Raw genomic sequence first — 23,132 nt, forward strand, 5'->3', positions numbered from 1 at the left:
GGACACAAACACACACATGCACAAACTTTACAAAATCTATTCAAGCAAATTTAAACCAAAACTAACCCAGAGAAAAATACAAACAATTGCAAAACAGGAACAACAGAACACCGCCTAACAGGAGATAACGGAGTACCTGAGGTAATCCTCACTGCACACGAGCAGAAAACCAAAATTACTAACAAGATACACAAACAAGCACACAATTGAGCAGGACCAAATGACAAGGAGCAACAACATTCTAGCAAGCAGTGTCCATCTTGGAGCACTTAAGTAGTCAGCTAATTGGACAGCCAGACAGGTGTGTGCCGGAGACTCCGCCCACCCACCTCGCTCAGGTACTGGAAAAATACCAAGGAGAACAATGGATCATGACAACTTCAATCTGCTGACCTCCGAACCTCATTGGGTTCATATTCCAGGAACCATCAGTAATGTAAGACCAAATATTTTGAGACATTTTTCTTTGGTTGTGTGCCAATTAAGGTTGGGAATAGTCGCCATGTTTAATCAAGACTGTTTGAAAGGCAGCAGAAGAGCCGTGTGCAAAATCACACATTTTTATATTATATATATTAGTGCCTTTATTTTCCTCCCGTCCAATCACATTTTTGAGCCTAAGTAGCCTTATCTGCCTTATGTACGACATGTCAGAAATGATTGTTTCTCGTGGCAGGCAGATAGGCAGACTGCTTGTCAACTCCCCGAGTGCCAGCCAGCCAGTCAGCCAGCGTGTGCGTTCGCTTTGCGTTATCAGCGGGCGAGATTGATTTCTGTGTCCATCTTGTTTGCCCTTCCCTTTGTGCTCCAAAGCTCAATTTAGACGGGCCTATGATGTATTGACGCGCACGCTGCAAATTACCCCGCTAAAAGATGCAAGCGCACAAAGCATCACGTGGAAATGGATAGCTTCTGTCCTTCCATTTGCGTGACGGCATGCCGTTCGGGGGCACGTCCTCGTTGTGAGGCAGAATGTGATGAGGCTAATGTCTGACAGCGACAACACCAAAATAGGATGTCAGCTGAGAATTATATGAACAAAATATTTGCCTGGTGGCAAAGATTTCCTTTTCATTTGTCTTGAGCTGTGTAACAACAGACAAACAAAAATACCATCCGTCTCTCTCTCCACACACTTTCTTCACAAAGCAATCCCTTTACTTTATTACCTCGACAGGCTGTTTGTATACCCGAAACCTAATTAACAATCTTGCTTAATTAAAAAAGAGGCAATCAGTCTTTAGAAGCATAGAAAAATAATGAGCGTGTCACTGCGGGATCCAATAAAGCCCAAATAAAATACTTTTGCCAGCATGAGGCAGTTCTGCCTCGGTTAGAACCCGCAGACACCTGAGCTAACCGCGTATTGTCGTGCGGTCAAAGGGACAAATGAGTTACTGTAATAAAAATAGCTGTAAAAGCTAGCGGGCACGTATTGGCTTGACTCCCTCACCCATCAAAACGAGGAGCACAATATGAGCAGCCAAAGGGTTGGAGGAGACCAGACACGTCTCCGGCATACAGAGGAGCTCGCCGCTAAATGCCAGTAGGCTGGAGACATTTCGCCGCCTGTAATGTTTCAGCGCTGTTATTATACTCATTCACTCACTGTCAAGTGCAGGGCTGCCAGTTCGGCGGTGTCAGGAGCTTCCGGCGTTGAGTTTTGGATGCTAATTGGCAAACATTTAACCTGCGCTCCTCTAAAGCGGAGAAGACATTTAAAAGATATTTTAATGACTGGCCTCAGTCAGTTGGAGTCCTCGTGAACGTGTCGATCGTCTCAGGAGGATGTCGACGGGCTCTGCTGCTAAATGCTAGCTGAACTTTTGTTCATTTCTATCAAACCTGACAAGCTTGTGCTTTCATTTTTAACAACTAACAAATGACAACAACGGAAAGAAAAATGATCCGTCAAACTACGGCCACTGCAAAAAGAAAAACCCTTCTTCACCTTCAAGTCCTTTACGATCACAGATTAGAATATACTTGGCTGCGGCTCGCCAATGCATGTAAATACCTTCATGAATGCAAATGGCACATTTAAAATACAAAGCAACAAGCTGAAGAAGGTGAAGGAGCCCGAACGTCATGCGGTAACAGATAGCCACACAATGCTGTAAATCTCTTCACGCAAGGCCGACGGTGTGAACTAGCCAGTCAGGAAAACCAAGAAAGGGATGATGTGAGAGTGAAGTCAAGGATGTGTCTGCCCCGGGCTCAGTTCTGGTCAGGCCGTGATTGGTGGATGCAAGTTCGACAGCCTATTTGTTTTGTAGTAGCCGGAATCAATGGCTTCCTATCAGTGTCTGTTGGTTTATAATGTTACCGTATTTTCTGGACTATAAGTCGCCCTGGAGTATAAGTCGCACCGGCCATAAAATGCAAAAAAGATCATGGACACACTCTGGCAGTTGCTCGAAAGTGTCTCGAGATCTTCAGCCAACCTATCTAGGCAGAGAAACTCCATTATGTGAATTAGGCATTACGTAACAGCACAAAAGTGCAGCAATGCGTAATGCCTCACTTGCAGACACAATTACAGAAATACACGTTCAAGCAAAAGATTTACACGGTTGTTTAATTTCACACTTGAAGGGTGGCAGCCACTCCAGAGAGCCAAGTATTTGTATACAAGCAATTTCAAAGTCAATTTTCCGTGATGTCAAATGTAGACATTAGCAAGTGTTGTCGGCAATGGCCTATTGATACAAATCGATAGCTTCAGCATGCATTGCTAAACACGACATGGGTGGGCCACGTGATTTGTGCCTGCCTTGCATTCCTCCATTCTAAACACCATCACACAACGCTCACAGCTGATGAGTGCAGAGACACAATGACGCTAATGGTTTTGTGAGCGCTATTTTAATTTCCCAAGTGAAGGCGGGCGGGGAGAGCCCGTCCTCGTGACCCTGGCGTGTCTTGGACAGCCCTTCTCGAGCTCAACGGAGAAAAACGGCCTTATTAGCCCAGTTCATTAAAATCATTAATAGTCATGAAATGAGAGGCACCAGAGTCCAAAAGGCTTAATGCTTCATCCATATTAATTAGACGCACCCACAAATTTGAAGTGAGGGAAACCAGGCTGCTTTAGCTCGGGGCGCACAACACACGCACACCTGCCTGCTGTGGCGTGACCTCCTCACATCCCTCCCTCGACTGTCACCGCGACTAGCCTCGTGTTACCGCTCCCGATTAAATTCCCTTTTAATTAAAAGTGATCACATTAAGGAACTGATGTGCTTAATTAAGCAGACTCTGGTGGAAGCATGTGACGGCTCCAATGTAAAACACCTCCCGTGGCAGGAAGAGGCCTTACACCACCCCCCCCCCCCCACCCACCAAAACCTTCCCCCGAGCCCCCCCTGTTTGTCTTTACGCAATTTCTAATATGTTAAGTGAGTTTGTGGTCAGAGGGACATTCTATTCAATTTGCATGATTTTAATATTACATTATAAATATGGGATGTTTCATACTACTTTTTCTTTCAGACCAAAACATTACAATTATTCACTCTATTTTTATTTTATTTTATTTTATTTTATTTTATTTTATTTTATTTTATTTTATTTTATTTTATTTTATTTTATTTTATTTTATTTTTATTATTCTTGCATTCTTTGCAATATTTGGCTACTTTTATTTGCTGGTCTTTTACAGGATATGTCTGCATCTTCTTTTTCCATCACGCACCATTCTTTCCACCTTTACCCCCATCGAACTTTTTTCCCTCCCCCTTGACACTAATCCTCTTTCGTCTTCCCCTCTTTGTTCCCCTCTGCTCTCTTGTTCCTCCGTCCTCTGACCGCTCTGCACTCTCGCTAGCTCTTACAAGTTATGACTCGTGGCTGCCGAGCTGACAGCAACAGCACGGGACACGATAAGGCTACGACCTCTTTGGCCGGAGAGGATGAGATGAATACATTTATGTGCCGCGGGAGGTTGTGAGGAGGTCAGCCGGTGCTGTCCCGGGTGTTTGGAAGCCCAACTAAGTCGCTAACAAGAGATGAGGTGAAGAGAAGGACGAGGTTTAGACTACGAACAGCATGTCCCGACGTATCAAACATGAAACCTCGAAAAACGTAATTACTTCAGACCGAATAAATCTGTGCATGGATGTACTGACCTTGTACATTTTAACATTGTGATGAGCTCCATTGCAAGAGTTGTAGCAAGCTAAAGAAACACTTAGGGGCTACTCATAAAGTGGTCCCGGTCCACATGCGGCCCGTGGGCCACCAGTTGCCCACCTAGACAGATACATACATAAACAATGTATGTATAAATTCTATAGTCCTTGAGAATTACACAATCGTGGCAAACAGTCGGGATGGAGAGTTCATTTGAAAAAACCCAAACACAGAGACAAAGCGATCATTTCAGAAGTGTAATCAATTCATGATAAATGGGCCTGTAAAAAAGATTGAATTTGCTCCTTTTCTGTCTTGTCTCCAATGTTTGTGTTTCACTTTGCACTTGTGTGTCCACCAAGGGCATCATTTATCCAGCAGGCTATAGGTATTAAAAAGAAACTGCTGCCAGGCATTGATGGCTCCTCCCGTTGTACCTGTGTGGATTGGGTTCAAAGGTCACCAGTCACAGGCAATCAGGAGTAAATGGAGCCTGTGTAACTCTAAAAAAGAGCTTTAGAACAAAGCCAAGGCCGTGATTTTGTGTGCGTGTCCATGTGCATGTGTGTGTGTTACCGCTAGACACTCCACCTTACCCAACATAACAGGATTTCTTCTTGTTTATTTCCAAACGTCCGACCTTGCTGACGATCGTTATTCTTCCACAAGAAGGCAAACGTCTCCAAAAAAGACTACTTTGGATTTGAAATGAAATACGTCATTGCCGGTCAAATCACTCCATGGGCATCTAGCCAAACCTTCTATAACCCCGCCAACGTAATTGCTCAACATCCCGCGTTCATCTAATCCGGCGCCGTTTCACCGTCCTATTGTCTCCCGGCCGATGACAATCACCACGACATGCGGAAGCTAAGGAGTTTATCATCCCAGCGCAAACCATATTCCAAGACCAGGTCACGGTATTAAATGCACAGATCCACCGAGATTGAACTGTTGCTTCATCATAAAGCCTGATCTAATTCAGAGAGAGAAACCATAACACATTTGCATAATGCAGTGTCTTCATTATGTTAATTCTGCCTGCACTCATCCAGCTTTCAGGACTCTTTACACGTGTCCCGCCTCTCTCGCCGTACATTGTGTGCACGAGTGTCTTCCACTATGCCAGCATGTCAATGACTGTGGGAGATTATGGAGGTAAATGAGGCTCTCCAAAGCTCTCCAAGCTCTCCGTAGAGTCAGTGATACCGCAGGGCATCACGGGAGGAGCAATAGAACCGCATTACTGCTGAAATCTCATTGCTATCCTCTAGTGAGGGGTGTAAGTTACCGGGAAAAATGGATGGAGCACACAGGAGGGGAGATGGTGGGGATCGGGATACGCCTCTGTGCAATTTCCATGTGATCTCTTTAATTTTCCAGCTGGGTGAAAAATGGAAGATGACTTGATTAAATTCGGCCTCGGCTGGATTCCGAAGCAAAGTGGCACATGGCTGCTGTTGTTTTTTTTTTTTTTAGATGCCTTTGTAGCAAGTTTGAATGTGTTAAAGGAGGAGAACTCTTCCTTAGATGCTGCAAAAGCGCTGTTGCTCATCAATCTTTCAGTGTTCTGTCATGCAGGGCCGTGTCAGCGGAAGCCAGCTTTCATCAACGCTGACATAACATCACTGACTTGACTGCCAGTGCTCCTTTTCAGTGGGGGGAAGAATTTCCTTTGAGCCCCCAATGATGTGATCCATTTGGGCATTTACAAAGGAATAAAGTGTCTCCATTTTTATGGTTATTAATTCCTGATGGTAATAGAAAGACAATAGGCAGAGATTTAGAGAAAGCTTGTGTGCTGTGAAATCAAAGGTCAGCTATTTTCTAGTCACAAATATTTGCATATATTATTTATAATATAAAAACCGATTTCTAAAATTCTCCAGGTGTGTATATGTCTTTGTTTTATGACGTTTTGTTAAAGACAAAAGTTGAGCTAACAAGTATAAAGGTCAAGGAGAAGAGTCCTATAAAAATAAAAGAATAAAAATACTCGCAAGCAAACAAAGCTTTTACTGCTATCTAGTGGAAAGTCTTGCACGTTACAATTGGAGGCAGCACAAAAAAATCCTTTGTATTCTTTTGTTATTCTTTTGTAATTCAGGCATCGGTTGCACATGATAAAAATGTGTTCAACTACCATGGTTACATATTTTTTTAGGTCAAGAGTAGAAAATTACATTTTAATCATGTGCAACTGATAGTTAAGTATTATTTTTTTCCTCCCAATGATGCAGTTGTAATACTGGTTTTAATGTGCTGAGGTCACTATTGGTCCTGTGGGAACGCAGCAATGGGAGCAAATTGATCCACTTTCCATTCTTTAGTAACTAAAGAATTTTAATTAAAAAAATAGCTCACAAAAATATTAGGATTTACTTTTTTTCTTATTGCATATATTGATCATTAAAATAAAGCATAATATTAATACTTAATAAGAGTTCTCGGCACATAAGGAATTATCTGTGACTATGCCAAAATTTAACAATATTTTTTAAAATATAGAAAAACTTTACATCTTATTGGTGGTGGATAATATGAAGCGTCGTCACATTTTTTAAAATGAGGATGAGGTCGATTTGGCTTTAAGATTTTTGTTTTTTTTTAGGGGGGGGGCGTCGATGTATCTGCCTCGTTGGCGACGGGGGGAGTATGGGGGGGATCGAACTGCCGGCTGAAAACAGCAAGACGTGATTTCATCGTCAGCCTTCCAACTTGGAATATTCAGGTGTTGTCTGGACTGGAAGAAACGTCGGCGGATCTCTCGTCTGAACAAACGAAGGCAGGTAAGATAGAAAAACATCTTTGCTTCTTCTAATCAACCATCATTAGTCCTTCACCGCCATTGTGACTGTCTCGGAATGCTTATTCATAGTTTAGATGTTTGCAACCGGACGCTCAGGCATGCAGCTGATGCTGATCCCTTTTTTTTTTTCCAAAACATCTGCCGTGCAGCTGCCTCCCTGCGCAAGGACGCGCATCTGAGGAGGCTATTGCGTCACAACCAGATTCTTCCCGGAATGTTTGTCATTTGAAAACACATGCATGACCATAAATGAGACTTGCCTTCAAACACTTCTATTGTTTTCCAGTCAGACTATTTTGGACCTTCCCTTTTATTGTGTCCTCCTGATGTTGGTATGGACATACCACAATATTGACAGCATACATTATATAGCTGCATGGGATGCCCTTCTCGATGCCCTGTATGGACCGAATCATCTGTTCTATATATATCCACGTGCAGCAGTGACACAGCTTCTGTGTCGTTCTCATCCTTTCTTCTTAATAAGATGTCACGTTGGCATGAAATGACTCCAAACTAAGCTTGATTAATACCGATTGACGTCTCGATTGACTAAAAGGTTGTCTTTGTTTTACAGGAGCTGAAAATGGCTGTCCTGCTCTTAACGTTGATTTCCACACTCGTCGGTGCCTCACTCGGATGTCCGACGGTTTGCGCATGCTCAATCAAATATGGGCGTTTAATTGCCGAATGCGCCAACAAAGACTTGATTGAAATCCCAACAGGATTGCCTCCTACTGTCAACGTTGTTAGTTTCTCAGCAAACAAGATCCGTTTGGTACCACACGGCATTTTTAACAACGTCACCCAGATGATGTCGCTATGGATGGGCCACAATGAAATTGTCTCCGTCGAGCCAGGAAGCCTCACGCCCATGGTTCTTCTCCGTAACTTGGACATCAGCCATAATAAAATCATCAGTTTCCCATGGAGGGATCTGCAGGATCTCACTGGCTTGCAGTTACTTAAGATGAACCACAACGAGTTGGTCAGTCTGCCCAGAGATGCCTTCATTCATCTCCAGAACTTGAAGTCTCTTCGTCTTAACAATAACAAGTTCTTAACTATAGCTGAGGGAACATTTGATTCTCTGATGTCCTTGTCCCATTTACAGATCTTCAACAATCCTTTTGCATGCACTTGTTCCATCAACTGGTTTAGAGATTGGCTCTCAACAACGACCATCGCCATCCCTGACCAGAACTTGATCACTTGTGCCACTCCAATCACACTTCAAGGAGAAACAATAATAAACTTGCCCGATCTAAAATGCCCACACCCAAAAGTCACGATATGGACCGAACCAAATATCGACGACACGACTTTGTACGAGGGCGATACTTTGGTCTTACATTGTGAGTATGATGGGAATCCAAAACCATTGGTCACGTGGCGTCTACGCAGTCAAGCGCAAGAACTGGACCTGACTTCTACAGAGGATCAATCAAGCGAAAGGTCCTTATTGCCAAATCATTCCGTGCGGATCTTTAATAACGGAACCCTCATCATCTCACACCTCAATGCAGCGGCTGGAGGCAACTACAGCTGCTCCGCCTCCAATGAATTTGGCACCGCAGTAGATTCCCTTTCCGTCAACGTGGTGCCTTCATCAGAAGAAACATCTGCACAGGACGAGATCACGCCTGGTCTTGACAACGCAACACAAGAACCCATGCAGTCCGTGACTGAAATATCTCATTTGGATTCTGCTTCTAACCCGGATTTGTCTACCACGGAAGCTAAACCACAATCTTTTAAAACGTTAACCGGTTCATCTAAATGTGGACTGAACGCCAAAAAATTGCACATCTCCAGTCATTCCTTGAACGCCAGCTTGCATGACACAAATCATTACATGTTTGACTTTGGCGTCATCGCACTTTGGGTGTCAGAAACCGAGGCGACCATACGACTGGACCCCCGTCTTATCCCTAGACGGGCAAACCGAAGTATCACCTTTGTGGCAGCTTCGGAAAGTCCCCGGAACGGCACAGGAAATCCCGATGAAAGAATCACTTCACCTGGACTCCATTTGTGTGTCACCGCCAACCACAAACACTCACCTGTGCTGTGGTCGCCGGTTAAAGAAGGTCTGGGAACGTACCTCCTCAGCGATTTGCGGCCTGGCACCAACTACTCCCTCTGTTTGACCTACAAGGGGGAAGACTGTGAGGTCCAAGTCCTCTTCGCAACCAAAAAGAAAGTCCCCAATCTGATCATCATCATCTCAGTCAGCATCTGCCTTCTGACTGTGTCCACGGTTCCTCTTCTAGGAGCCATGTGCTTCCACTTGGTGCACAAATACCGCAGCAAGACCTACAAGTTGATCCTAAAGGCTCGAGACCAATACCAAATGGAGAGGAGCCGGGCCACCAACATCAACATCCCACCACTGACTGAATCTCCGAAGAATATAAACGCTGAGCGACTGGATGAGGACGATGGGTCCACAGAGAGTCTGGACGGAGAGAAGGAGGCGGATACGGAGGACAGCATCATGACCGAGACTGGCACTTTGTCTCAGTCGAGAGGGAATTTGGACGAATGCGACGTCGGATCGGACTTCAGCGACAGACTCCCTTTAGGGGCCGAAGCTGTCAATATCGCAAGCGACTAGAAATACTCGCAACAAGTGCACTTGGTCAAATACTATGCTGCTTTTGTTTCACTTTGTGCCAGTGATGTCAGCGACGTTAGTCTTATGTGAATGTGCTCCAGTCTCAAGTGAGGGACCAAGACATTCGTCAAGTTACCAAGCGAGCAACTAGCTCACTCACTCATTAGACAATCGGCAGTGTTTGGTGAATGTAGCAGACAGTCCAATAATCGTAGGGTAGGTGATGAGGTATGAGACATCTGATTAAAAACAAATTGGTGTATTATAACAGCGGTTGTCATTGCTAACTTACTAAGAGACATCATTATTTGGGTAGCAATAAAGATTGGAAATACAAATATGTAGCAAATAATTAGCTAGCAGGAAAAAAGACAATGCAGGTGCGGAGCTAGTATATATTTTCCTTAGGGGGGGGCAAGGGGTCGGGTATTATATTCAGTGATTTCATAGCATAAAACTTCTACAATCAGTTCTGTGTTTTGACAATGTCGTCGAACTTAATTTTTTGCTGACATCCACAATTTTTAGTTTTGTTTTTGATTGAATGTGTCGTCAAATACAAACACATACTGCGATTTATGAACATAGCTGTAAAACCAAACTTTCTTCAATCTATTTTTTTTTCTTACTGTCTTTTTTCTATTGTGCATTCTGGCATTTAAAACAGCAGTTGTGGTTCGACGCAAGTTCTTTCACTATCTCGGTGTAAGTTGAACATTGATTGCTTTTGAAACACGTGTTAGCTTTTTCGTCAATAATCAAGATTCTATCTGTCCTAACTTAGTGACAAGCTTGCAGATGTGATATTGTACTTTGAACTACTTTGTTTTAACATGCCGTGTTTTTCCAAAAGTAGAACTCTGACCTCATTCATCCCGTTGTCATGCTGCAATTGATCAGTCCCGATCAATATATGTGCATGTCAATATGGAACCACCACAAGCCTGCACTAGCAGGACCAAAAAAAAAAAATCAAGATACTAGGTGCATCAAATCGGTTTATTGCAACAATAGACGGAGAAAAACTACATCCATACTGTTGTATTTCATCTAAATTATGGAACAATGTTGGCTAAAATGTTTACTTGTACAATGTAGCAAAGTATTACAGAGCTGTGCATTGCTAGCTTACTTCAACTTGTTGTGACAATAATAACGTACGGTTTTAGTAAATCAATCTTGATGCTTGTAAGAAATTCTCAATCAGATTTATCTTGCTTCTCACTGGGAGGAACAGGCTCAGCGGACGGCGTCTTGACTGCTTCCCTCTTGCTGCTTGTCTGCTTGCTACGTTTTGGGCTGCCGTTGAGGACGCTCTCCAAACTCTGCGTTGTCCGGAAGTGCTTCCTGGAGCCCAGCAGGGAAGGATTGTTGACCAGCGTGTACACCAGCTGCCAGCGAGAACGAATCCTACGACTGCTGGTCGGCTTGCTTTGCGAGCTCTCTTGGATCCCTGCAAAGTCATTTAGCGTTATGTTACATGTACTGTATTTTCCGCACCTAAAAACCTCAAATTTTCCCAAAAGCCGACAGTGTGCCTTATAATCAGGTGCGCCTTATATATGGACCAATATTGATCCACTACAGCAGGTGTGTCCAAAGCCGCGGGCCAAATGTATATATCTTACATATGGACAAAGTTTTAAAATAGGCCATTCATTGAAGGCGCGCCTTATAATCCAGTGCGCCTTATAGTACGGAAAATGCGATACTCAATACGGGCATGAATGGTGTGCGTGTTATTATACCTTCCTCAGCTTCTCGTATTTTCTGGCCCACTCGGCCACCTTCGACCATTAAGTCCAACAGTAGCCCGCAGAAAGCTTTCATCACCGGATGTGTCTGGCTTACCTCCACCTTCAGAAAGTGTGTGTAGTAGTGATATGCTGGATGGGGTCAAAAGACACATGGGCACTGATCAATGACATGAATATCTTCAAGCTTTATCTACTAATTGTGCTGTGTTGTTTGTCCTGACTTTCCTTTCTAGTCTTTCTACTTCACCTGGGTCGTAGGATTCGGCAGAACGGTGCAGTAGACTGATGTCGACCCGGCCGAGATGCAAAATGTTATACAACGCCGTGATGACCATTCGCCATATGGCCACTATCAGCCCCACCACGGTGTTGATGAGGAACAGCAGGTACGTCAGAAGGAACAAACTCTCCCTGGAAATTGAGTACGATTTCAAACTGGTCCCTTGAGGATTTCTACAAATGAACGACATACCTGTTGTTTAAGTCCCTGGTGCCGGCGTCTTTTTTGACAAAGGCAAATTTGGCAACGACGTGCTGAAGCACCGTGATCAAGGTGATTGTGACCCACGCAGGCCTGACGCATCACACATAGGTGAAAAATGATTTGCCTTTTCAGAAAACAATGCATCAATGTTGGCTGACTGACCAAGCCTTGCCAGCAATCTCAAAGGCCATTAGGTTACGTCCGTGGAAGATGGGGATGATAATAAGGAAGACCAGGAACAAGAAGCAGATGAAAAACACCACAGTCTGGATCACCATACCTGCCAGGATAGCACAAACATGTATATTTTGTCTTTTGCACATTTTTTTTATTACCAAATAAGTGATTAGTAATTAAATTTTTTGGCTTTACCCAGACAGACAACTGCAGCTTGGTATCCAGTCAAGCCCATCCAACAGACAACACCAGATTTCGATGGACGGAGGTTCTTCTGGCTCTTGTAGAGGTTGTAAATGTCTCCCTTGTATAGTCCCCTCAGGTTGGACCTTAAACACAGAGCACAAGGACCACTTTCTACATAACCATTCATCCATTGAGACCATTTCACAAACCCAATTATTTACTGGTTCATGAAGCAAATTTGAAGCTTCATTTTCCCATTAATGGATACAATACAATAATTTCTTGGTAGATTAGAAATGAACTACCTGTGAAGCACCATGGTCCTCATGAGCATGACCAGACTGACCATGCAAGACAGGGTCATTGCACAAAGGTAGCAGACTGAAAAAAAAAAACCACAGGAATGATCAAAACATAATTTATTGCCTTTAGAAATCAAGATGTATTTTTATTAAAATGTCCCAAACCTTCCAGCAGCCAAGTATAGAAAGTGACAATTTTGACAACCTCCATTCTATCATCAGAGAGGATAATCCCAAATCCCAGTAAGAGGAAGGCGATGTTCTCATCAATACCGGCACGGACAATATGAAGAGTTGGGACAACCAAGACAACTAATAAAAGGGCTGTCTGAAAGACAAAATGCTTTACTGTAAGGCAAACAGACTTTTAACACAAAGAAACATTATAGAGAACTTAATCATTTGAGTACATGGTCATAAAATGTGTCATGATGTTAGCTCACTCACATGGTAGATGGCCACCAAAGCCACAAAGACTGACACAGCCAATTTTAGAGGAAAACGAAACACTGAAAGCGAGATAATAAATAACAAATTAGTTCAATAAAATGTTGCAGTATCTCTGAAGTGAAGGGTGCACACCTTTTTCTGGGATATAAATATAACTCTTAGCCACATCCAGCAGTCTCCTCACCAGTGTTGCTTTGTCGGATGAGGACGAACTACACAATTAAAAAAAAATAATAATAATTTATCACAGCTTTCCAAGCAATGTAGTGAATTTAAGAACAGCTGGTTTTATTTTGCCCTTGAAAAGTCTACATCGCTTTAATCACATTTGGGTCACTAAAATGCCAAACCAGCAAAAATGATTTCCATTCACCTGATTGCTGCTGGCTTCTTCTTTTTGAGAAGACCTTTCACATAGTCGCTGTAGTAACAGCTATCCAGGTCCTGGAAGAGAAATCATTCAAAACAATATTCTATTAACCTATCAGCAAAATTTGATGTTGAAACAAAACAAATATTCTTAGCACATGTAAGGAAGAAAAAAAAACAAAAAAAACATCAGAGGTCTTGGATAATCCGCTCAAAGATGCAGAGTTATGTTCGCAAAAAGCTCTTTATTCTAATCACGAACGTGTTGCCTAACGTTGCACAAATACATGTTGTTCAGCGTTGTGTTTTATGTCCCTTCTAGCTCATTGTTAGAAAAAGAGAAGGTGAGATTTGAGACAATCATCTCACCTCTTCAGTCTTTGTTCCTCTGATAAACAGCAAAGCAAACTGGACGCAAAGATACGCCAGGCAAGCTAGCTGAGGCAAAGTTGCTAGCAAAGAGTAGAACTTATACAGCTGGAAAAAGAAACAAATTGATCAGATGGTGAACATAAATAGATATACTGAATACAAATTACCTCTGGAGTTTTTGGGCAATCCAACTTTTGCCACAACTGGACACCAAAATGGCCGCCGGAGAGTAAAACCCCAAACACAAAACCGGCCTTATGCTGTAGAGTGCTACAAACCATCAGAGGGTAGTAGAGAATCGGATAGTAGAAGATGGCTGTTATCTTCATGAACTCTGAACAAATATGGAGATTAAATCAATGTATTCTTGTTTCATGATTGTCCACTTGAGATGTTTCTGTGCACCTTTGATTTCAGCCGGGGTGTCCTTGGAGAAGGGCAACGGATCGGGTGCAATCACCAAAACAGCCAGCTTGCTAAACAGAAGTCCAAAGACAGCCATTGCCACACCTTTGCTCTTTGTCTGGTCCAGGAAGTTGGTCGGACTACCAGATGGTACGGCAGCCCATGTCACGTAAACGTTATCGGGAATCAGATATCAACCACTGCGGACCTCACCTCAAGATACTGGACGATCCTCTTGTGAATCCCTGGCAGAGTTTATTTCTTCTGCTTAGAACTGCTAGAATTAGCAGAATCACCAGCTAGAATCAGGAGGACATGTTAACAGATTCTGGTGTTTCCACTTTGGCTTCACTTTGAGTAATATTGTTGCTAGGTTCGCCATAACTTACAGATGCCGAGAGTATGCATATGTGAAAAATTGCATCATTGGCGGTCGGGTCACACGGTAAAATGACTCTGTGGAAGAAAATCGGAACTGATGTTGATCAAAATGTATTCCGAATATTATTGGAAAAAAGCCAAAGAGAATTTTCCGACTTGTATCTCAGGGACGGACGGTGGTACTTACTCTTTGGGAGGTTTTGTAGGCTCTGGGTTATTAGAATACCAGTCTGAATAATCATAATAAGAATATTCAAAAGGTTGAAATTCATCCTTGCTGTGGTTCATTGCGCCTGCTTGGTGAAGTCCACCAGGACCAATAAAGCTCCCGTTCCGCTTTCAATTCAGCGGGTCAGATCCGTTGATGCGATGTTGCGACCGAATGCATTCCAGTAAGCGTTAAGAATTAAACACAGTAGATTAGCTGCTGCACATGGGGGGCGTGGAAAAAGTAGAAGAACATTTTGACCTAAGGTGAACCCTGATTAACCACTTCATCCGTCTCGTCGACCAAACTTACACCGAACTTGCATATTTACGGATTGGCATTAGCTGATCGATAAGGTCGATTCATTTCTTTTATTTTTTTTTCGGGACTCTCAGGCCACAGGTCAATATAATACACGATTGTTGATTTTGTGCAAAAAAATGGCAAGGAACTATGTTGAGATGAGTTGAAGAGCTAGGGTTAGGGTTAGGGTTAGGGTAGTGTTTTGCCGCAAGCTAATGGCGTCCAAAGGCATTTAAAACCCTTTTAGGGTTGCATTAGTGACGTGAGAACGTTTATCATTCCTTGTTATACTTTTTGACAAAAATCAAATATAACACCACCTAAACAACTTGTAATATCTCGGGTATGTGATTTAGCGTTAAAAGTCATTTTCACGCTGCTATGTGGAATTAACTTTCATCCTTGTTCTGCCTGTTATTGACGAGACTAATCCCATCTCGGGTTTAAACAAAGGGAACGTTTGTTTGCCTTGGAAGAAAAGTTTAACTCTTAAATTACAGATTAGATTGATTTTTTTAGACAGTGTGGAAATGGTGCTGTTGTTTATCTGAAAAATTAATTTTGGTGTGGTTCTTGCTTGTCTGTAATGGACTGAGCTATTTTGATTTATAATGAGCTGATATTATTTATTTCACAAACCCAACAAAATGGAAAATGATTCTGTTTCTTTATCAAGGCAGGACAACTTTAATACACACTCACACCAATATTTAATATACAGTCCATCAATCAAACAAATAATCCATGGAAGAAGAGAAGTGAGAAATATTTGCAAACGAGCCGCTTGACACAAAAATAATATACAAGCAAGACGAGACTGAATTACCTGCAAGAGCAAAGAGTGACCTTAAATGTAACCTTAAAAGCTTTAAGAAAAGCAGCAATCTGCCAATACTGGTAATAAAATGAAGACTGCACACGTTTTTCGCCAACAGAATCAGTTTTTAAACATGTCGCAAAGTAGTTTCTCCATGGGAGTGTTTCCGATGGTTCTGTGAAAGAACAGCAGCTCGATGCGCTCCGAGTTCACAAAACGTAACGACGGCAGAAGTAGTAGCAGCTTTCCAAACCTAAAAAAAAAAAAGGATCTTTGCTACACACTTTTGTGACATTCCCATTTAGTCATTCTATTTTCATGTTTTTTCTATTATATTAAAAAGAGAGCCAAGATGTTACCTGGCCGCTTGACTGGGGTAGTGCGAGCGGATATGTTGTCCCAGCATTACGTGCGACTGATCCTGAAGGTTCTCCACTTGTTCCGGATCTTTTAGACCACGGGTCTCTGAGGACAACAAGGAGTCGTGTGAGTGAGATTTATAAAAATTTACTTCTTAAATTCACCTAAATGAGAAATTAGTTTTTGGCCTAAAAAAACTAGTAAAAAGCTTTATTTTAGAAATTATTTCTTAATGGTCTTACTTTGAACACCCCAGTCATCAATTTTAATACTAAATTATTTCACTGGGAAAAAAAATTCTGCAGTTCCTCACCAGGCTTAAAGAGCACAATGGCCTTGAGGCAAGCGAACTCCGTGGGGTCGACGGCGAGTGCCTTAAAGCGGCTGAAGACCTCCTGGAGGAGTCTCAGGTCCAGGCTGGTGTAGCTGGTCTTGCCCTGCATACCCGGGCACAGGTCTGGCAAGGAGAGCAGGGGGCAGCTGTCCAGCGGCAGGGACCACTGGATTGCACACAAGAGGAAGAGCTCGCTCCATGCTTCCTCGAGTAGGATCACCTGAAAAGGTAAAACCCAGACCGACGATGATTCACCCTTCCGATTTCAAACTCGCAGAGCATCAGTGAATGTGCTTGCGCAATATGCGGGAAGTCACACCTGGTCTCTGAAGGGCAGGTTGGAAAATACTGGCAGGTTCTTGGCCCACTTGACCGATACAAAGAGAAGTCTCGCCGAAGTCTCGTAGATATTTTCTGAGGTGGATGGGTAAAGTGCCATGTGGTACTCCGAAGACGCCCGCTCCGGTTCATTGCTGGTCACGTCGATGTTCTCGTCAACTGGGATAAAGGAGGAGATATTACAGTCTGCGGATGATGACAATGTTCCTGTGATTTCTCCTCACCATCCTCGGGCTCCAGCTTGGCGCAAGTCTCGGCCGTCATGAGGCTGGCCATGAAGCGATGGTTGTTATGCGGGCTGATGCAGCGTTGCGGGGGCACCGAGGAGGTGATGGCGACGGACGAGGTGATGTGGGGCCACGTGATGACCGAGCCACTCGAGGAGGAGGACGAGGAAGAGGAGGAAGAGGAACAGGTGGGCTCCCGTGTGGTAGCCAGGTGCTCCTTCTCATGATCCACATCGATGGAGTCCAAACGCACCTGAGCTGTGCTGCGGGGCTGCCGCTCATTCTGCACAGCTATGGAAGAGTTTGTTTGATTACCTTGCAACGTTTCAATCGTCAAGAAGTTCACATGCTCCTCATTTACCGTCTTTATTCATGCCCGCCTGCAGGCACTTTTTCAGACGGCACGCCTGGCACTGGTTGCGATGGGCTTTGTCCACTGGACACATGCCCGTGCCCGCCTGACACCTGCAAACCAACGACCAAGACAGCTGTTAGCAGATAGCTTTTTTTATTTTAAGAATATGTGGATTATTGCGTTTATATTTTACATAGCCATATATGTGTCTAATAATTACAATTAATCCAGTATAGTAAATTAAAATAATAAAAAAAAAGAATACCTCTGAGTTTGTCCGTGAACACATTAGTATTATATTATCAATTATTTTTTATCCCCAAATCATTATAAAAGTTTAATTTACATAAAAGTAAGAAAATTTCCAATTTGATTAGCAATAAAAATATTGTTTTGTAATCCTACCTGTAAATGAGTCTCCTCCTCACGCTGCGTTTGAAGAAGCCACTGCAGCCATTACAGGCGTAAATGCCGTAGTGTTTTCCACTGCTGGTGTCTCCGCACACTTTGCAGACCAGAGCTGGGCTGAGGGCTTTGCCGGGGGCCGGACTCCTGGCTGAGGGTCAAACCCACCAGGAGGTTAGTACAGTTGCATTCATTCATGCACCATGGGACTGCCATCTGTGATGTGACTTGAGTCAGTGTAACAAAATATTGCTTAGTTAGATAGTTCTCAATGAATAACTGGGAACATATAATTTAAATAAACTGAAACTAATTCAAACAATGAAATAAAATGAGTCGACAATCCTTGAGGTACACCTGTTGCTTCTAAAGCTAAAATATGGTTCTCACCTCTGCTGTCATCCATCCCGCCGCTCCCGCTCGATTCGGTGGGCGAACATGACGGGGCCATGGACATCTTTGTCAGGTGAGCCTCCATCATTTTCAAAATTTTTGTTTTTTTCTTGAACGGAGGGGATATAAATGTCCCCGATCCTGAAACTGTATCTGGTATCCACCAGCACGGAGGAAAAAAAAAAAGGGGGCCCGCTACAGCTCCCAGATGGCAACCTGAGTCCCCTGCAGAGTCTTTCAACTGGCTGCAGCTTCTGGTGTGGAGATGCAAACTCAAGCTTACACACAGGTTGTATGTCCGTCACTGTCTGTGGGGGCTCCTCGGTGGCACCTCCTCAAAAGAGAACCGAGGGGCAGGGGGCGGAGGGGAGAGGGGGGGTGCCGGGGATTAGCCCCAAGTGCTGTGTAAGCAGCATGCTTATTTGTCATCCTCTTAATCTTTACTGTTCATCTAGTGGATCAATCAGTCACATTGCCCGAATATTGGTGATGCACAAAATGTGATGACCTCCGGAAGAGTTTTTTAAAGTCTCGTCGGTGCATCACTGCTTTTCGGTCCATGCGTTTAACCGGGAGGGGACGACCTCACATAATGATATTTACACGTCTCTTCAATTTGAGTGAGACACGTCATATTTAATCTGTGTGATTGCCTCTAAATGAATGTTTGCTAAGGGGCTGCCGATTAACTTCCATTTTGGGCAAAATGGGGGGGGACTCATAAAAATTGGATGTGAATTTACCTCATAGGGATTTTCTTGAGTTGGAATGTGCACAGTCCAAAGCAACTACTAATTAACTCATTAGAACTTTTCATCTTGTGAATGAAATTCCCAGGAGACAATAAATTAATAACTGCGCGGTCGCCATATTTGTTGACTTTCAAACGATTGATTGGTGCCGCTTCAAATCCCGCTTTCATCGACAGCAAAGCCGACTGTTCACACGTGAAATCCGTCTGAATTTGTCAAGTTTGTCCTGATTGCTCAAATCACTTATAAACCCGCATGGTAGAGCAAATTTATTGTCGATGTCAGCGTTTTGCAACAACAACAAGGATGGGAAAGAAACGAAAATGTCAAAAACAAGGTGGAAAGGAGTTAAGTAGATTAGGGTTTGACCACATTTTGTCTGCCCGAACACTAGTCACAGTCAATAAGAGACTGGGGGGTGGGGGGGGGGGGGGGTAGGGGGGGGAAACACAATTAGCTCAAAAGATTAAAAGAGCAGCGAAGACACACTTGTTGAGGGCATCTTTTGCCATATGGTGACTACTCTTTTCATCCTTGGCTGCCACTTTGGTGACCTTTGTAAGATTTACCGGTTAATTAGTCCTTCGGAGGTCAGAATTCTAAAGACTTTCTGCTTGGATTCACCTAATCGCACACTGATTACCTGGATATGGAATTATTTACGTTTTGAGGGGAGAGGGTCGGGGGTATTTTTTGCCCCAATAAATAAGAAAATGTTTTCCCAAAGATGCCGCATGGTAACAAAAATCTATCTTTTGTGCAAGTCTTTTTCTTTGGGGATTTAAAAAAAAGAAAAAAGATTGTAAACAGCAGCAGCGACATACATAATTTCAAATCGTGATGTAACTTTGGATCAAAATTTCCCCAAAATTCGACTATAAAAATAAAGTCGAAAACAAAATCACAGTCCCTGCAATTAAAAGAGGCCATATTTCTCTCCGGCAGTTTTTCCATCTTCAAAATCTCTGGAGTCATATATTATGCAGGAATAATTTACCTAATATTTACTGGCCATGCCTTTTAATATCCTCCCCACGGGTTCTCATGAATGATCAAAGAACTGCTTTAATATTCATTAAAATCACCTTTCAAATATTATGAGCTTTGTAATCGTTTGTTTGAGGATATCAAATGGGCATTTATAGAATAAATATCTTTATCATAAGCATGATGATGTCATACGATTGGTGTGCTTATTTTTAAAAATACATTTGCATATTTTTTGGGGGATGATTTTGTTTCTGCGGTAAACACAGGTCCCGGCAGCGTGTGGATAATAATCTGGCGTTTTAGGTGAAGACATGCTTACATGCGCAGGCCATAGATTATGCCAAGACAGAGAGATTAGCATGGGAGCAGTCTAATATTAGGATTCAAAGAATGATTAGAGGAGCGGTGTTATGTAATGATGAAGGATTCATAGCCGACTTTGAAAACAGCAACAATATACTGCGCATCGCCAGAATCTGTTCTGCCTAGCAACAACGAAAAATTTCAAATTCAAATATCTGTCACTTCATTTTTTTTATTTTATTTTTTTTTTACATTCCAGGGCATTCCATGGTCTTCCCAAAAGACGTTCTCCAATTTAGAGTGTCGCCAGGAACATGGAGGGAATTCAAGGATGATTGTGTGGAGATGAAGGCGGGGGGTTAAATCTGATCTGACCAGTGCTGACGGCAGCATTGTGACATCCTCGCATCAGCCCCGTCTCGTGTGTGTTTGTGTGTGTGTGTTATATAACACTATGATAAATCTGCCTTTGGGATCTGACTGTGAAAACTGAGCCTCTTACCTGTACGTCAGGTGTGTCTGACAGCGGATCTTAATCTTATACATCAATCGGCTCAGTCTATGTTGACATGAGCAGACACACGCAGTATTTTTTTATGATTACTATTATTATTAAATGTATTTATTGTATTCAAAGAGGAAGGGAAATCCAACTCGGATATTTTTGTTCACAACAGACAAAAAAAATAATAATTTAATGATGGTTTATTTGGAAAATCCTCATGTAACAAAGTGACAAATTCAGCAAACTATCTTTGAAAAACCATTAAATATAAAATTTACAATAAAAAGACATACCTCTTGATAAAATAAGTAACCTTATCGTAATTGGTAAGTTGCGCACGTATTTGAAGCTGACCACAAATTTCTCACTTAGGAGGCGATGATATGACCCAAATTTAAAATTACAGATCTAAAAATAGGAGAGGAAGTATGTCAAAGTCACAATTAGCCTGCCTGCCAATAAACGAGGAGGAAAATTAATGTAGCCTCGCTCTGACCTTGAATGGTCACCAGGAAATTTCAGAGCATTCACAATCGTCACATTTATCTTTGAGGGTCGCCAAAAGGAAAGACGGTTAGTTTCACGATTGAAGCAATTAAGCATCCTGTTGTTTAATACGTTTAATCCCTGTAACGTTCCGTGGCTCACTTCCAGCTCCGCCATCATCAAGTGGCCCACAACAGTGCCAGGGGCCGGCATGTCAGTGTTGGCGTTGGACCCAGGCCCGCCTTTTTGCGACCAACTCTCCCTGTCCTGACCTAGATCTCTGACAGTGAACAGCTGCGTCCTAAAGCGATGTGGTGCTGCCATCAGCAAAACAGCCAGGAGAGATAAATGTCAGATTGGACCTCAGCTGAGCCTCTTGATGCAGCTCAATGCCCTGTGGTTTGTTTAGACCATTCGCAAACACTTGCCAGTTGACTACTGCTGCTGTTGTGGGATTTTTTTTTTTAAGCTGTTGTTCCTTTTCCATCAGAACAATGTCTGCGTTCACAACTTTTGCCCAACACAAATCCAAATGAGGACAAGCAGTATATAAAATATGGACCGGTAGATTTCACGCAAGGATAAATTTTCCATGCACAAAATCTCTGACTGCTTAATAAATTAATTAATTAAATAATAATAAATTTCAGGTATGCAAATACACCTTTAATGTCATAGTCTGAGTTTGTTTGGTTGTGATTTGGTTTTTCTTGTCCCTTCTGTCAATGATATGTCTTTCAGGTGTTCACCTGTTTTCATTAGCCCCGCCCCCTCTGTGTCTTCCAATCAGCTACCTCGGCCACTTATGGCATGTCCAGGTATTCCTCGTTATCTCGTCAACTTGTCTATATTAAGTTCCCTCCTTTCTGTTCAGTCTTTGTTTGGCTGTTGTACTATGTGCTGTGCTGTCTGCTGTTCATGCTAATGTTTTTTTGTTTTTTTTTTACTTCTGTTAAATTTGTCTTTATTTATCCCAGTACCATGTTTTGCTCTTTTGTTGAATTTATAATGCATTTGGGTCCTCAATCCCGTACACTGCACACGTGTTCTATCATTTGAGTTCATCCTAAATCAGTTTAGACATTCCTTTGAATATCAAGTGTTGGCAAAGATTAAAATTATGACCGATTAACACCACTTATAGAACTACAATGGAACAATATCACAACTAATCTAACCAAGTTGAATTGACGCCGTCAAAACTTCGTTGGGTAGTGTCCTAAACTAAAAATCCCACAAGAAATATTGTGTTTGAATTGACACTTATCTCCATCATTGATAAGTAAAACAAACCAATTAAGCACACGTGTGGCAGATGGTGATCACAAGACCTAATTTACCTCGAGCAGCGGCACCACTGTTGCTGCGGCAGATTAACGGCCATGACTTTAGATTAGATTGGGGGGCCCTTGTGGAAATGCACAGAAAGCAAGAAGATTACAACCAATGAGGTACCTCGTACCAAGTGTTATATTTCTCTAAGCTACAGATATGTAGCTGTTTATCTGCTTTGTTTCAACAGATGGAAGCACTTTGGTGGGCAGTATATTGCTAACTAGTGTGTCTTTTAGTAGTTTGGGATTAAGGGGAGGTGGGGGTGTCTTCTGAGGCCACTGTGGTGGTAAATTGTCATTTTTCAGATGCATGTGAGGAAAAAAAGTAACTGGAAATAATCCACGCAATCATGAGAGCATGTAAGAAACCAGAATTATGAATTGATTATGTAAATTAAATTATCATTTAGCATCTTTTTGTTAAAACAATAGCAAAATGTACGATGTTTTCATTCTTTTCTAAACAATAAGAACCACTTGCCTTCAATAGTGCTCTAATACCTCCCCGTACACACACACACACACACACACACACCCTCTGGCTCATCTAGTGACTGCTGACACAGCCATTACTCACCAGT

At 42.6% G+C, this 23,132-nt stretch overlaps 3 protein-coding genes and 1 non-coding gene across 5 annotated transcripts; 2 read left to right on the forward strand and 2 right to left on the reverse strand.

The window, feature by feature from the left end:
* The first annotated feature begins 307 nt into the window (after nt 1-307).
* LOC125966691 (uncharacterized) lies at nt 308-17,182 on the forward strand. Of its 2 annotated transcripts, XR_011086705.1 has the most exons (7): nt 308-436; nt 11,548-11,700; nt 11,931-12,099; nt 12,175-14,209; nt 16,112-16,254; nt 16,434-16,690; nt 17,042-17,182. It is a non-coding gene; the product is annotated as an uncharacterized protein (transcript). The 2 variants fall into 2 exon arrangements; XR_011086706.1 differs by lacking the exons at nt 16,112-16,254; nt 16,434-16,690; nt 17,042-17,182 and having other exon boundaries at nt 12,175-12,264; nt 14,072-14,209.
* LOC137839517 (immunoglobulin superfamily containing leucine-rich repeat protein 2-like) lies at nt 6,760-10,409 on the forward strand. The gene is made up of 2 exons (XM_049717095.2): nt 6,760-6,920; nt 7,518-10,409. Exon 2 carries the CDS (start codon nt 7,527-7,529, stop codon nt 9,555-9,557), a length of 2,031 nt encoding a protein of 676 aa, XP_049573052.1. The 5' UTR covers nt 6,760-6,920; nt 7,518-7,526; the 3' UTR covers nt 9,558-10,409.
* LOC125966690 (receptor for retinol uptake stra6-like) lies at nt 10,539-14,759 on the reverse strand. The gene is made up of 17 exons (XM_049717094.2): nt 14,628-14,759; nt 14,449-14,515; nt 14,273-14,358; nt 14,060-14,199; nt 13,822-13,988; nt 13,652-13,759; nt 13,287-13,357; nt 13,046-13,125; nt 12,911-12,972; nt 12,629-12,791; nt 12,467-12,542; nt 12,171-12,304; nt 11,961-12,078; nt 11,787-11,888; nt 11,562-11,725; nt 11,306-11,443; nt 10,539-11,010 (listed from the first exon to the last, which is right to left on the reverse strand). Exons 1-17 carry the CDS (start codon nt 14,726-14,728, stop codon nt 10,757-10,759), a joined length of 2,031 nt encoding a protein of 676 aa, XP_049573051.1. The 5' UTR covers nt 14,729-14,759; the 3' UTR covers nt 10,539-10,756.
* On the reverse strand, nt 15,600-18,408 carry nr2e3 (nuclear receptor subfamily 2, group E, member 3). The gene is made up of 8 exons (XM_049717116.2): nt 18,179-18,408; nt 17,789-17,939; nt 17,390-17,493; nt 17,026-17,319; nt 16,782-16,960; nt 16,442-16,682; nt 16,128-16,233; nt 15,600-16,021 (listed from the first exon to the last, which is right to left on the reverse strand). The coding sequence occupies exons 1-8, from the start codon at nt 18,267-18,269 to the stop codon at nt 15,889-15,891; spliced, it is 1,299 nt and encodes a 432-aa protein (XP_049573073.1). The 5' UTR covers nt 18,270-18,408; the 3' UTR covers nt 15,600-15,888.
* Between the last annotated feature and the right edge of the window lie 4,724 nt (nt 18,409-23,132).

Source organism: Syngnathus scovelli, chromosome 4 (genome assembly GCF_024217435.2).
Source record: "Syngnathus scovelli strain Florida chromosome 4, RoL_Ssco_1.2, whole genome shotgun sequence".
Taxonomy (NCBI): Eukaryota; Metazoa; Chordata; class Actinopteri; order Syngnathiformes; family Syngnathidae; genus Syngnathus; species Syngnathus scovelli.

Excerpts from the sequence above, each read along its gene's own strand:
- LOC137839517 (XM_049717095.2), top strand. The coding sequence starts at position 7,527 with ATGGCTGTCCTGCTCTTAACGTTGATTTCCACACTCGTCGGTGCCTCA.
- nr2e3 (XM_049717116.2), bottom strand. The coding sequence starts at position 18,269 with ATGATGGAGGCTCACCTGACAAAGATGTCCATGGCCCCGTCATGTTCG. Across the intron at positions 16,961-17,025 it reads CAAGCTGGAGCCCGAGGATG|TTGACGAGAACATCGACGTG; the intron begins GTGAGGAGAAAT and ends CCTTTATCCCAG. Across the intron at positions 16,022-16,127 it reads TACCCCAGTCAAGCGGCCAG|GTTTGGAAAGCTGCTACTAC; the intron begins GTAACATCTTGG and ends TTTTTTTTTTAG.
- LOC125966690 (XM_049717094.2), bottom strand. The coding sequence starts at position 14,728 with ATGAACCACAGCAAGGATGAATTTCAACCTTTTGAATATTCTTATTAT. Across the intron at positions 13,760-13,821 it reads ATTGCCCAAAAACTCCAGAG|CTGTATAAGTTCTACTCTTT; the intron begins GTAATTTGTATT and ends TTCTTTTTCCAG. Across the intron at positions 11,011-11,305 it reads AATACGAGAAGCTGAGGAAG|GGATCCAAGAGAGCTCGCAA; the intron begins GTATAATAACAC and ends ATGACTTTGCAG.